This window comes from Montipora capricornis, chromosome 6, assembly GCF_036669925.1.
Source record: "Montipora capricornis isolate CH-2021 chromosome 6, ASM3666992v2, whole genome shotgun sequence".
Taxonomy (NCBI): Eukaryota; Metazoa; Cnidaria; class Anthozoa; order Scleractinia; family Acroporidae; genus Montipora; species Montipora capricornis.
The window spans coordinates 72827021-72841547 of record NC_090888.1 but is presented as its reverse complement, the minus strand read 5'-3'; the positions used below and the strand labels follow the sequence as shown (position 1 = coordinate 72841547).

General features: G+C 36.8%; 2 protein-coding genes across 2 annotated transcripts in view; both read right to left on the bottom strand.

Moving 5' to 3' along the window:
- Positions 1-9602, bottom strand: part of LOC138054497 (polycomb protein eed-like) — a 14175-nt gene extending 4573 nt beyond the window's left edge. Inside the window, exons 1-13 of the mRNA XM_068900949.1 lie at positions 9255-9602; positions 8481-8579; positions 6745-6810; positions 5754-5854; positions 5329-5353; positions 4844-4925; positions 4438-4529; positions 2698-2787; positions 2337-2380; positions 1506-1611; positions 775-837; positions 247-284; positions 1-61 (exon numbers count right to left, since the gene is read on the bottom strand). Of these exons, the coding sequence (XP_068757050.1) occupies positions 1-61; positions 247-284; positions 775-837; positions 1506-1611; positions 2337-2380; positions 2698-2787; positions 4438-4529; positions 4844-4925; positions 5329-5353; positions 5754-5854; positions 6745-6810; positions 8481-8579; positions 9255-9503 (1116 nt within the window). The 5' untranslated portion in view covers positions 9504-9602. The remainder of the gene's footprint in view (positions 62-246; positions 285-774; positions 838-1505; positions 1612-2336; positions 2381-2697; positions 2788-4437; positions 4530-4843; positions 4926-5328; positions 5354-5753; positions 5855-6744; positions 6811-8480; positions 8580-9254) is intronic.
- A 1847-nt stretch (positions 9603-11449) lies between these two features.
- LOC138054498 (poly(A) RNA polymerase GLD2-B-like) lies at positions 11450-14482 on the bottom strand. Its single transcript, XM_068900950.1, has 3 exons — positions 13999-14482; positions 12724-12946; positions 11450-12522 (listed from the first exon to the last, which is right to left on the bottom strand). Exons 1-3 carry the CDS (start codon positions 14320-14322, stop codon positions 12074-12076), a joined length of 996 nt encoding a protein of 331 aa, XP_068757051.1. The 5' UTR covers positions 14323-14482; the 3' UTR covers positions 11450-12073.
- Positions 14483-14527: the final 45 nt, after the last annotated feature.

The following is a 14527-nucleotide window of genomic DNA, read 5'->3' as shown; positions in this document are numbered from 1 at the left end:
CTTTTGTTCGTAGTCAAGACTAAATCTCATGTACCATATGTCACACTGGGAAAACTCGAATCTAAGGAAACAGTGAAAAACAATTGAAGAAAAGTAAAACAGGACAAAGAATGATATAATTATGACAACAACAATTTACAAATTACACAAGTGAGAACCATAAATTTGAAGTAGCAAAGCAATTCATTATTTACTTCCACTTTTTAAATCTAAATTACTCTACTGCAAATGTTTTTTTTCACATACCTGTGAAGCACTGTGACAGTGCGTTCCGAATTAAAAGGCTGAAAAGAAAACAGAGACAAAGAAAGGATAAGTCCATCTTTTACAACCTTTTATTTTACTGGAGAAGTTTACATTATTTTCTTCTCTTAGAAGACAAGAAAGAATAGAAAGCAAAATTATCTGCCACATTTTCAAATACATGGGTACTTTTTTGGTAAGCCAATGAATGAAAGTCAGCCTGAAATAAACATATGTTTGAAGTGCAGGTTGCAGACAAAATTGAGAGAAGTGATCCTCCCACTCAACTGGACAATTTAGGCAATTATTGTCGCTTATTTCATTTAGTCCCTTTCACAGGAACACATGAGCCCAACAAATTGACCAGCTTGCTCCCACCTGTGTGGCTTCATAGTTCAGTTGGTGGAGCATTGCACCCGGCATCGCAGAGCTCATGGGTTCGAATCACATTGAAGCTAGCTGAATTTTTCTGGGTTTGGATCATTTCTATCAATTTCGCTTAAAAGTCACCCTGATTTTTGTTGTACTTACGCCTTTGAATATTTCCTCAAATTGCTCCTGTGGCTTCCAGCACACAATAGAATTTTCACAAGACTGGAAAAAAAAAAAAAAAAAAAAAAGAAAGGAAGAACAAGGAAAGAAAGAAATGAAAATTTTACATCAGTGACATCACCTAACCCTTTTAGTTTAGAAAAAACCCTTTAAATCACTTGAAGAAAAGTGTAATGAACTCAAAACAAATAGCAAAAGGAGACAACTAAGAAGGGCAGAAATTGGAACACAAAGCATTTTCATGCATTACAGCAAGCTAATTTGTACCAGGGTGCAGATGCTGCTGTCTAGGTGAGGTTGAACAAAGCGATTGTAAAATCTGGCACATTCCTCAGATAACAGTACCATACAGCCTAGGCATTAACAGCCGAAATTTCAAGTTTCTGTTTGAATGCAGGTATTATTAGAAATAAAATATTCCTTGTGCACACTACCTTGAGTCTGATTGGCTGAAAGAGCGCATTTGACTTTCAGAATCAAGCAACCTACAGATCATTAATAGATTCTTCAATTATCTGTAGATATTGACTGCTAATGCATTATTAGCCAAGGGTACCAAAGTTGATCATTACTGTCTCAATTTTCTTGTTAAAAGAGATTGGTTCCATTTGATCACTTATATTCAAATTACCAAAAGAATTAGTGCCAGATTGCCTCAATCCTGGTTATTCCAATTCATTTCTAAAGAGATAATATTGTTTACAACTAACCTTTGACATGACGAGATCTCCAAACCAACGAACACTATCAACATAATTTCGGTGAATATCTCGTGTAGTGAAATTGGGAAAATGAATTTTGACTGTGTGAAAAGCCCTGCAGTAAGACAAATACAAAACACTCAACATAAGTAAAAATACACAACTCATACAGCTTGGGTTCAGGATTAGAATCTCTAGTCTAAGAGAGTCACAAAAGGGACTGCTCGGGGTATACTTCCAGCTCTTCCAGCACATGGAGATTTCAAATCATTGCAATACTGTTAATGAGTTTCTTAAGTAGTAATAAAAGGAAAGGATATAAAATTCAGACTTGAATGGGATTTGAACCCATCACATTTACGATGGCAGTACTCTACCAAAATAAAACTTATGCAGGATGTAAATATGAGGAGACAATGTATGTCTTTCATTATTTATGTTTTGTATATGTGAAATATATTCTCTAATTTTTTTAATTGTACAATTTTTATATGTGTAACAATGTTCTTCATGACTCTCTTATCCCCAAGTCATCATCACCATCAAAGAAGGCCACCAGTCTTCCTTTTTTTCTCCCCACCCCCCCCCCCCCCCCCCACCCAACAACCTTAGATTATTAAAGTAGCTATAAGTTAATACCAGGGAAAGAGTTAGAAGAGGTGAGCCAAAGTCATCACACCATATCTACCTGATACAAGATTACAATAATTTTATAATCTTTTCATATTTCTCCCAGCACTTACTAAACTGTAAATGGCTAAGATTTAAATAGTTGAAAGTGACGTATATATAAAGACATACAAGAGGGGAGATAATTTATTGGATTACTGAAGAACTTACTTTTCAGTTTTGCTTGGATCAAAACAGTAGGAATCTGTTATAGCCTGACAAGATGCAAAAGGAACATAAATGATTAATTTTTGAAGTCTCCCTCAAAGATGAAGGAAGGAGCACTACATGACAGCACCCATGGAGACTCTGACTGTTCAACAAAGTAAAGGTACAGAAATAATATAATATTCTAAAGCGTAAAGTGCCCATAGCCTCATGTATGAAAAAATCCAGTTGTTGACAACAAGGGTGTTTGAACCTACAGCATCAATGATATGCAAATCTTGGATCCCAAGAAATCAAGCTTTCTTTTAAGTTCAAGGAAGAAGACAGTTTAGGATATTTCTAACTTCATTCTGATAACTTATACCTTTCGGATAGCAGCAGTTTCAAGGGACCATATCTTAAGAGAGTGATCCATACCACAGGACACCATCTTTTCACCCAAAATGTCGAAATCCTTCAAAAAAAAAAAGAATGATAAAAGAAACTTTGTTGCTGACATTATAAAGAAAGTTGTAATTTTTAAGTAAATATAACCTTTAAGAGATAAAGCTCTCTCCAACACCAGGTTTCTCTGACTAAAGGGGAGCTGAGTTCCTCTAGACTGATATAGCACTTGTAAACTTCTGAGAAAAAGAAAAGCTTTTTGTATGTTGTGATCTGTTAATACCCAAGGATTTCAATAAAATTTGAAGGTGTTGGCTGATTTGAGTAGCGTAACCAACTGTTGTCATCGTCAAAATGGCTTTTAATCTTAATTTTGAAAGAACCTGTCTTTAATTACTTCAGCATACTTTTTAGGTAAAAATGTAGCCAATGCTTTTCGTTGGCTGGCCGTACTTATTGAAACCACTGAAAACGGATGCAAGGATACCAAGACAGCCTGAAAAATGTAACCCTTGTGAAATGAATTCACATTTTCTTGGGAATTCCTAGGTGTTCCCAACGTTTCCCACATATGCAAATAAGCCAATACTTAAGAAGCTGGAATTCTTGGGAATTTCTAGGATTTCTCAATGGGCTTGGAATTCCTAGTACGGTAATTCCAAATTATGCCATTAGCTGGACTCAGTGAGTTAGAACTCTTGGGAAATTTTGGGAATTGAAAGCTACAAGGGATACTCAATGAAGTTGAGTAAGTTGGAATTCTTGAGAATTTCTTGGAATAGGATCGACTCAGGACAGACTAGAAAACAGTCAAAGTTTAAATGTCCTACATGACTTTGACTTTGAATTTCATCTGGTACCTTGAAAAAATGAACTAAATTTCAACCTGAAATGTAACACGGTTTGTTTGTATTCAAAGCCTGAATACTATTATCATCGAAGGTCAAAGAAACTGGGTTAATATAAGCAAAGAGGATGAAAATAAATGAAACCTAATTACATACAATACATACTTAATTGACCGCTCCCCATAGGGGCTTTTCAGGGCCAATGAAACAATCAACGAAACAACTGAACACAACAACAACAACTGTTAAGAATCCCAACTGGCCGGAGGCAAACCAGTTGGCTATTTACAAGTGCAGCTGGGAAGTTGAACCAAGGGCTACCAGGAACAAATTCAATGAGTGGTCAGAGCGGGTCTTGAACCCGGGATCTCCGGATCTCAAGGCAAGCGCTCTAACCACTCGGCCACACTGCCTCCTCAAAATTCTCATCTGGACTTGAAAAAGATCATTCACTTTCTTGCTTTGCTTGTACTACCAATTTTGCAGGAATGATTTTTTTTTTTATTTTTTATTACATATATAATATTACAATATCATAATTACACACACAATAACAATAATAATAATAATAATAATAATAATAATAATAATAATAACAATAATAACAATAATGATATACACGATACGTCTAGAGGTCTTGAATGTGATGGAGGATTGCTTTCCATTTCCAATGATTTGACATTAGGTCACTTATGTTAATGTGATTGTGTCTCAAGACACTTAACTCATATTGTTTTCTAAGAAAATTCTTTTTATAAAAGATAAACAACATACATGTACATTCACTATTATAATGTTAACTTAATTGAATTCACATTATATTTACTTGTTTATTACAGTAAATCTATGATGGCTTCCTGGCTTGTACTTACAGTACTGAGCACTTCATCCCTGTGTCCATCCACTCCCCCAAATATTGCAACAAGAACATCTGTCTTAATATTCCAGAGCCGCAGACTGTGATCTGTCAATCAAGGTACACTTACCACATGTAATAGTGTTAAGTACTGTAGAAGGATTGAAATAACCACTTCCTTTTCTTATGAGAATGATGACACCTTATAAATTTTGGCACCACATGCAAGCATGGGGAGCACAAGAAAGTTGAAAAAAATGCATTTATCATCTGATGCCAGCTGTTTTTGAAGAATGGTGTGTATGACAGTTATTACTGGTTACAACTAAACAAACTCTGGCAAGGCTTCATAAACCGGATAAACCAAGAGAGCAGCTCTGAACACCACTGGCATAGGAAAATTAACAAGTGAACTTTCAAACCTTTGCTTCCAGAGAGAAGTAGAAATGGATCAAGTGGATGAAACTTGAGTTCATTAATGGCTCCTCCATGACCAATGTAATGCTAAATCACAATGAAAATAAAGATTTAAAAATTAGAGAAACTTGTATAGATTTGTAAACTGTGCTCTTAGACTAAAAAATATCAGAAAAAAGGAACTAGGAAATGAAAGGAACTTTATTTATTAAGTGTCTAGTTGTTCTCGCGCTGAAGCACTAATTGGCGACACTGTAAATTGAAATTAACAATTAAGACAAATCAAGTCAAATGTTGGTTTTTGAGGAGAGGGGAAACCGGAGTACCCGGGGAAAACCTCTCGGTGCAGAGCAGAGAACCAACAAACTGAACCCACATATGACGTTGAGTCTGGGAATCGAACCCGGGCCACATTGGTGGGAGGCGAGTGCTCTCACCACTGCGCCATCCCTGCACCCCGTAAAGTATAAACTACTTCAATCATGCTCACCTTAATGCAATTCATGCTGATTGGGCTGAGAGAAGACAAAAAAATTGGCAAATAACTTAGTTCATGGCTTTTCAATGGCTTATAATATCTGATGGTCACAAGTGCAAGTAAGCCAGTAAAATATGTTTGTGATATGTCTAAGAATAGCTCAGAAATGCCTGCCCATTTGATGCAACTCATGCATGCATGTATGCATGCATCAAACATCATAAGAACAATAATGAGCTAAGAAATTGTTGATATCAATGTCAAGACAAGAGTATTAACACAAATCTTTGACAAAAAAGTGTTTTGTTTTCTGGTGCATTTGGAATTCAAGTTCAAAAGTCAATACTTTAGATGAAGATGGTGTTTCTATCTTTAGAGCGTGTACCAATTGGGGAAATAAAACTCTGTCAAGGACTCGTTAAAAAAGATTCAAATACCTGATAAATCTGATAATGCCCCTCGTTCCAGCAACAGCCAGTAAAGGTTCTCCTGTATCAGGGTGATAAGTCCAAGCGCAGGTGTAAAAACTCTCCTCCGGCTTGATAAATGTTGATTAAAGATCACAACTTACAGACTACTACAGATAATTTCAAGATTATTCCCTTTTCTACTGGGGTATTGATGGCTAAGCAGGACTGTGTAAAGTTATTTGCAAGAAACAACTTTTTCTGCAACAGGAAAGGAAATTTTTATTTGCATTTATTTGAAGACGAACCTGCAGGGCTGACTCAACCCCCAATTGAAAGTCTTCAAATATTGAAAATTGATAGGGATGGGATGACATCTTCAATCTCTGGGATTTGACACAAGTACACGAAAGCTCACGCAACCTAGGCAAAAAATCAAAAAAATGCACAAAAAAGATGTCATTGGCATTGCAATATTTAATTTGATTGGTTTATTTTGGACCAATCACATTATTGCTTAAATTACGATCTGTCAATAGTAAAGAACAGTTTACCAGAGTTTATTAAAACGTTCAAATTTTGTTATTATCGATGTTAAAATAACTCAAACAACACAACACATTTGAAGTTTTACTGTTGTGAAGTTGATTTTCATAGAACCATGATGTCATGCATTAGACGAGCTTAAGACTTATAATAGTTTTACATAAATATCACTGGTAACATAATTAGCGTTGATAAATAGAGGAATTGCATGTTCACGTATATCCATAAAATACATCATGCGAAGCACTTTTTTTTGAAGAATTAGAATTCTTGGATGCATGACCCCAGACAGAGGTAGTTTAGGTGAGTGTGGATTATTTTTTGGTACATGTACAAAAGTATATGACGAGGTATGGGGTGCTGTAACTGGAATAAGTCCAATAGTTTTACTGATTTTTGCATAATGCTTTATATCTTTCGGAAGATAATTATGATATAAATGTGTTTTAAAGCCAGAAAAAATGAGAAAGGATACATCTGCATCCATGTAAGCTTGAAGCAGTTTCACTACTCCTTTGGCTTCACACTGGTAGATTGTCACCTAAATTGCACATGGTATGAAAACACAAACAAAATTGGAATTACTTCACTTAGTATACTTACATGAACATGCTATTATTGGTAATGTATAAAACATCAACTAAATTAATTTACCAGGATACAAAAATTTGGTTTTATCAACGGAGTTGATAATGTAAATTGGCCACCGTACAGAGATTCTAAAAGCTGACGTTTCGAGCGTTAGCCCTTCGTCAGAGTGAATCGATGAACTGCTAACACTCGAAACGTCAGCTTTTAGAATCTCTGTACCGTGGCCAATTTACGTTATCAACTCCGTTGATGAAACCAAATTTTTGTATACTACTTCCCCACCGATGCAGCACCACAGTTTCTTTAAAAAACTACCCCCTTCATTTAATTTACCAGTAGCTCGTTCAGAACTACAGGTTTAAGTGGTGGATAATAGGCCTTTTGCAACAATTGGTCATGTGACCTCTTTTTCACAAACACAACGCTTCTGCTGAGTACATGAAATCATTTTTCCAGAAATAAAAAGAGACGTCATGCTTCAATGATTTTCATAAAAATCCATGTATTTTCTTAAGTATTCAATGATAATAATAATAATAATAATAATAATAATAATAATAATAATAATAATAATAATATAGCGCTTGTACCGGCCACTTCTAAGGGCAGAAACCACTTTTAAATTTTTCGTGGATTGATAGTTTGAAAATTTCCACCTTTGCACATTTATTATCGGTTACTTGAAGAAAGAATAGGATTATGTTAGCTCTGTTTTTGGCGCTTACTAATATACAAGAAAATAATAATAATAATAACAACAATAATAATAATGGAAACTTTATTTGTCTTCGAATACAGTTGTAAATCTCTCTACGTATAGGAAATTAACAACTGGCTACTTGGAATTGAGTGATATACTTGTATACTGTATTTACAAATGAATAGAAAAAAAATATATGTATATACTACAGTTTTATTAAGTCTGAGCTATCCCAAGTCTTATTTCTACGACAGAATATAAAATATGTTGCTCTAATGGCTAGACTTATCATTTTTTTGACTATATAGTGTTGTTGCATTTTGTCAATGCCAATGTCATTCATCATGTCTAAGAACGTAGAGCATTCGTTGGAGAAAACACCAAGGGAGCTCATGGAAAGGTTTACAAATTTAACACATCTGTAGTTACTTCTCATGTCTTTAACCACGTTTATGTATTTTTCTTTTTTGCGTACTGCATTGTTTTTAAGGTTAGATTCGAAACCAACCGTTAGTTCTAGAATATATAGGCACTTGGACTGTATTAGAAAAAGAAGATCTGGACGATAATTTTCACCAGTTATAATTGAAGGACTCGGAAAGCCATTGACATCAGCATAGAGTGAAGAGCGATCATTAATTACAGGTTAAAGTGAGTTGGCAATGATAATAAGTTGAAGTGAAGTGAGTTGGCAATAATAATAATAATAATAATAATAATAATAATGATAATAATAATAATTATTATTATTATTATTATTATTATTATTATAACTATACTATAACTATGACTATACTATAACTATTACTATACTATAACTACTACTACTATACTATACTATAACTATTACTATAACTAATTAAAAAATGGCAGGGGGGGGGGGAAATTTAGACAAAAACATTAATTTTTTTACCAATTACCCTGTTGCTTCCCACAGTGGCAAACATGTGAGGCCCATCTGTACCATCTGGAATATTGTGATTAAATTGAACTGCAAATATTGGCTGTTTATGATCTTCCTGAAAACAATAATTCACACTGTGATGACCGCAATGTGACCACATCATCAAAAAAAAAAAAACCCATACCTTCTCCCTCCATAAAACTGGCAAGTTTTTGGCAACCAAGGGTAATAGATATTTTCTACAAAGAAGCCACTAAATCTGAAACCTGAAGGCACTTTAACTAGATGCCTGCAAAATATTAATCCTTCAGCCTACATTTTTAAAGGGTGCAGACCAAAAAAGGGTCTTGGGGGTAGAAATCTTCACGTTGATATTTAACTAGTTGGTAGAGTTGTTTTCTTTAAACATGGAAATAGCGCTGTATCAACTACGATCACGATTTGCATGGGAATTCACAAAATGCCAAAAATCATCCTCTTCACAACACATTCCGCATATTTTCAAAAAGTGCCCTTATAACAAAATCGCGGGCTCCCTTTGCGTACGCCCTATCAAACATTAGCAGTGAGTTTAGTTTCTCGCTTGTTTTCGTTTAAATTACGTACACAAACAACAATATTGACAACCACCTGTAGACAAAATTCGCCCGTTTGATCGTACACTACTGTTTTGTACGAAACACGTGGTATCTGAGAAAATCGTACAGAGGACACTGTTCTCATCTGATAGACTATTTCTACAACAATTAAACAAAGATCTCACTTTCAATACTGCTCATAGCTCCGTTACCTTGATAAAATTCACACATCTAAAAGCTAAGCTTCTTTTCTTTCTCCCTTTTCCTCGATATCCTCGTTTTCCAGCAGTGGATGCAAGAGTCGAGTTCGAATTTGTACTGCTGACCGTTGAGTCGTTGTCACTATCTTCATAATCAAATTTAGCTTGTTTTCCTACTCGTTCAATTTCCAAATCTGATCCCACGCCTTCTTCATCCATCTGAGATTCACGTTGTACAGAATCTACCATTTCCTCACTCATTTTGCTATTACTTTTTGTTTGATTCTTGGTATGTTTTTGGATGACATAAACACTATGGGTTAAGTAAATTGGGTCCAGTCCCCACCCTGTCCTCGTCTGTCTTGCCTGGGCCGAGCCTGGAACAACGTCCTCTATCTGATCCTCGTCCACCCCTTAAGACCCTTAAAGACAGCAACAAAATGTTTATTGTACCCCAGAGATTTAAATAAATTAAATTACAAAAGCAATTAATTATAAATATGATAATTATTGGGTACGAGCACCCTGAAATAACAAAAAAGTTAAAAATGGCAGGGCGCTGGAGCAAACAAATTAAATTAAATGTTAGCAGCGGAGATACGATATGGAGAGTAGATATGCACAAACTATCGTACCCACAAACATAACACTAACATGCACACAACCGTAATGTGAGAAAAGATATCATGACTCGATTGGTAAGAGTTCCATGAAAAAGCCTAGGAACGAGGATGGAGTTTCATTGGCGCGTCAAACTCTTCGTGTCAGATTGGTGCTGACCAAAAGAAAAGCGGACACTGAGGACGACGTTGACCTTAATGGGGCTAGGTCACGCAATTTTAGGCAATTTCAGCATTGATCAAATGGTCATAGAATTAACTGAAATAACAAAATAACGGCTCAAAACTATAGAAGAACTCAAACAAAACACAGGAAAGCGAAGAAGGGACAAGGATGGACAAAACTGGGGAGGTTTTAAATGGATTGCATTTGGGTCAATTTGAAAAACGTGGGTCCACCTTTTTTTAAATTTATATTAGTTTATATCAAAATTTCATTTAAACATCTGTAAATCATTCTCAGTTGTTATGTGGCCGTGATTTTGCAAATGAAAGACTCTTGCTCTGCCAATTTGACGTTTAAAGCTCATAACTAACAAAATTAAACAAAATTACCTAAAACAGGGTGACCTAGCCCCTTTAAAAGAATACGTGTTGTAGATTCCTGTCTGCGATGTTTACGAGGTCAGGGGCACCCAACGAAAATTATTTCCAAAATCCATAAGGCCATCCCCTTTTTTTTCTCCGTTTCGCGTCGTCCGACCGACCCAAATTTTTAGCATTTTCAAAACAAAAACAAAAAAAACAAAAAAAAGGTAACGACGTTTTTAAGCCATTTTATGTAGCAGAGGAGTTTCGGTGGTTGATCCTTTTCCCCACGCTGTCTTAATTTTGGAACAACCTTCACCAACTTTTCCGCCATATTGATTTTGGGTTCCTGTCTTGTTGTTTTCCTGGCTCCACAGCTATTATGCTGGGGTACCAGGGCTACGATTCCGAGAATGCTTATGATTTTTTTAGGCTTTTTTTTTGTCAATCCAACCGACCGACCCGATATCAGGAAACGCATTCGACGGTAAACGCAAAAAAAAAAGTGGATGGCCTAATAATAGGCAAAAAACGTAAAGGAAAACGCTAATGAAACATTTTTTTTCAAATCTTGCTGGAAGAAAAAAGCTGTTCCGCACTCCCAGGATGATGGTGAGCAAAATTCCAGCTCCCAGCTCCCCAATTTCTGTTCTCATCCAGCCAGCATGGATTGAAATGCTAAAAATATTTAGTTACCCAGCGAAAGAATATGAGAATTAATAACCTGCCAGTCAGCTGAATTTCCACCGCGTATACAGAGTGGGTGGCTAATAAGCAGCGTCAAGCTGCCATACTAAAAGATGAACGCCTTTCTCTGTTAGAAGCCTCTTAGCGTCCACGTCAATTCCGGAAATTTAACAAAAACCCCGGGCACCTTTCACATTAAGCCGTTCTAGTGCTGGAGCACTAATTGGGGACTCTGTAAACTGAAATTTGGTGGGAGGCGAGTGCTTTCATCACTGCGCCATCCCTGCACCCCATCCGTTGTGGTGGCCAAGAATTTTGCTTAGAACACTTATAAAGCACAACTAATGTACCCGAAAATTGATTACAACTGGATTCAGAATAAGACGTGTAATCTATAGTTGCATTCCGGCATACTATTTGAATAGTATTAAAGACCACTACCTCCCCTTTGGGAACCGGGAAAGGGAGGAAATACTAGTCTGGATTGAAACTGTGTGATGATTTTGACAAAGTCCAACTGTCGAAGTGTTGTTTTTAACAGCTTTCTTGGTTGACTCACCATCACACCATTAAAAACGTTATGGGATCATTTCTGTTTCCTACTGCATTTACAATAGGCCACTTCGGAAGATACCATAATACTCTTTGTTTGTCCCCCCAAATTTTGCATAAGCATTGTTTCGAGTTTCTCTTGGGACTTACAATGGACCCAAGAGAAAACAAAAACAATGCTTTTTCAAAATTTTGGGGGGACAAACAAAGAGTATTATGGTATTTTCCCAAGTGGCTTATTGGCATTTATCTCATGATTTGGTAATGAGTAATGCGATAAATGAAAACAAACAGGGATTACGTAGTTAGAAAGATGCGGTAAAATTAGGCTGTTAAAAGACGATAACAGAACCAAAGAGGCATGATATTGTGAAATCCGCTCAGTCAGTTGCTTTCCTATTGCCCCATTCCAGCTCAGGGTTAAAAAATAGTTTAAAAATAGTTTTACAAAATTGCATCCAGGGATGGATTTCTCTTCAGTGTCGATTCAGCGGAGTTAAACGCGGTCTTAATTCGTCTAAACTCATAAGCATCAAAGACTGCTCGGGTGACGTTCCCTCCATCTGAAGGATCTTCGAGTCTGATGTACGGTCCGCGCCAAATCTTGTCATGCATTGCAGTGGGCCTTGTGTTTCCCGCTCGAATAGATATGGTCTTGTTCCAATCGAATGAAGAAAAATATTGGAAGAAGCCGATCAGCAGCTCACCAAGGCTTTGAGTGTTGTCGGACTTGAAAGAACGAATCTGCTGTGGAATATCAGCGGTGAGCATGTCGATGTGTGCATTGTTTGAGATTCGAAAGACTTGTGGAAAGAGCTGTTGCAGTGGAGGAGCAACTGGGGGGTAACAACCGACTTGAAGATAATGTATAACAAGAAGAACGACAGCAAAACCTGAAAAGATTATGGAAAATAATTAAACCACTGATCGTGAATAAGCGGGTGGAAAAGATGTAGAGTAAAATGGAAAACTCAGACTAACAAAAAATCCCGGCGAGCCTTGAAGGCTCTTCAAAGCTCATCGAAAGGATACTCCAGAAAGGTATTCATTTCATGTTACAGTTCGATGTACTTTTTTGCCAATGCCATCTTTACCTGCCAATCTTTTCAACTTGGCGTCCGTGATCCCTGCGTTTTGAGCCCAGAGTTTTATCACCATGACCAGTGGCTTTACTCTGGGGTCACACTCAGAATAACATCTTAAAACAAAGGCATTTCGTATACTGCACCAGTTCTCTACGCTGATATCCGTTTCACAAGACTTCTCTCTGTCCTCCAGTTTGATGATGGGTACCCTCACTCTGCCATGCGCAATTACCTGAATCGTAACAAAACACGAGTGCAAGGAAATTTAGCGGGGAATTTCTAATACAAGGGCAATAGAAGCAAACGAGCTGGTCGATTAGTGTTTTCTTTGCGGTACTGTGCACTAAATTTTCCTTTTGCCGCTAACCTCATCAGGTACGTTTATGGTGACCCAGTGGCGCTGAAAGTTAGAAAGGTTTATTTGTATGATGTGATCTTCCTCCACTCTTTAAATTCCCAGGGTGTGTGCGACAGAAAGATTCAACACTCTATTTATAGCGGCGTTTTACTAAGCATGAGGTATTACAGCAATTAAATGGTTAAGATGCAATATTCCTAAAGAGAATTTTTTGACAAGAATATATTTAAATATTCTATACAAAACTTACATCCAACTTTGCTTTGTTGAAACGCACCAGGTTTCTTTCGTATTCCCGTAGCTCTTAAAATTGATACGGATCGCTAATTTAACCGTCACTTCTGATGATGTATGTTGCTACATACGAAACGTCAAGTTTTCAAAATACAGTATATGTTTTATACTGCGAAGTTTGTTCGCTACGTTTATTTCCGCCGGGTGGGTCTTATTTCTCCTGAAGTTGAATGGCGGAAAAACAAAAACAATTAAGAAGCTACGTTTGAGCGGTATGGCCAAGAAACGTTTAAAGTGCTACGGGAATACGAAAGAAACCTTGCGTGTTTGAACAAAGCAACGTTGGATATAGGATTCCTACAGGAATGTAAACTCTTTCATATACAAAACTTGTTCACAAGGACGAATGATGAGGTTAGTTTCTAAAGAAGCTTTGGTGCTGCGTCCATAGGGAGAGAAACACCAGTTGATAAAGGCAAATCAACCACCGTAAGAAAGATTTGTGAGTGTTATAGCCCTTCGTCGGCAGAGAGAATTGCTCAACTTGAATCCACAAATTTCTAGTTGTCCATATAAGACAAGGAAGACTGCATCCCCAACTCTTTAAATGAAAAATGTGCAGGTACTTCAATGTCTCTAATTATAATTAAAGGTTTATAAAGAAGTATGAAAGTGTCAGCCTGAGCTTATACCTCTGTTTGAAAACGGCGAGGATTTCGAGTAAAAAGGGAATTGATTGTCCTGAGCGTTGAGGCACTTGTCATTGCTGACCCCTCAAAACACAACACAAGATCGATGTCGCTGCGGATGCTTCCAAAACCATTGGCAGAAGAGCCAGACAAAACCAGGCGACATCTTGGATACAGTTCTCTTATAATACTCTCCATTTCTGCTCGCCACTGATCTTTCTTTTCGTAAATTTCAGATGTTTGATGATTCGTCTTAAATTTTTCCTGTATCTGAGCAGAAAGAAGGGAATAATTATCCCTGGACTGACTGCGGATCCCGCTTGCCATATCGACCGACAAATAATATATGCTCCAACCGATTGCAAGATGCAAGTGTGAAAATCAAACGTTCTGACCCACACCACAAAGAAGATAAATGTTATAAGTCGTATAGGCTTAATCAGGTTTGAATTCTAAGAAATGACTCATTTAAATTGAAAAACTCTTCTTGCGTGACTGGGTTGCTTAACGAAACGGCATATCTAAAAGCTGA

What these genes read in the sequence shown, in the direction of transcription:
- LOC138054498 (XM_068900950.1), bottom strand. Translation starts at nt 14,322, where the DNA reads ATGGCAAGCGGGATCCGCAGTCAGTCCAGGGATAATTATTCCCTTCTT. An exon ending in CTCGCCGTTTTCAAACAGAG is followed by an intron (nt 12,947 to 13,998) that starts GTATAAGCTCAG and finishes GTTACGATTCAG; the next exon opens with GTAATTGCGCATGGCAGAGT. An exon ending in CAAGTTGAAAAGATTGGCAG is followed by an intron (nt 12,523 to 12,723) that starts GTAAAGATGGCA and finishes TAATCTTTTCAG; the next exon opens with GTTTTGCTGTCGTTCTTCTT.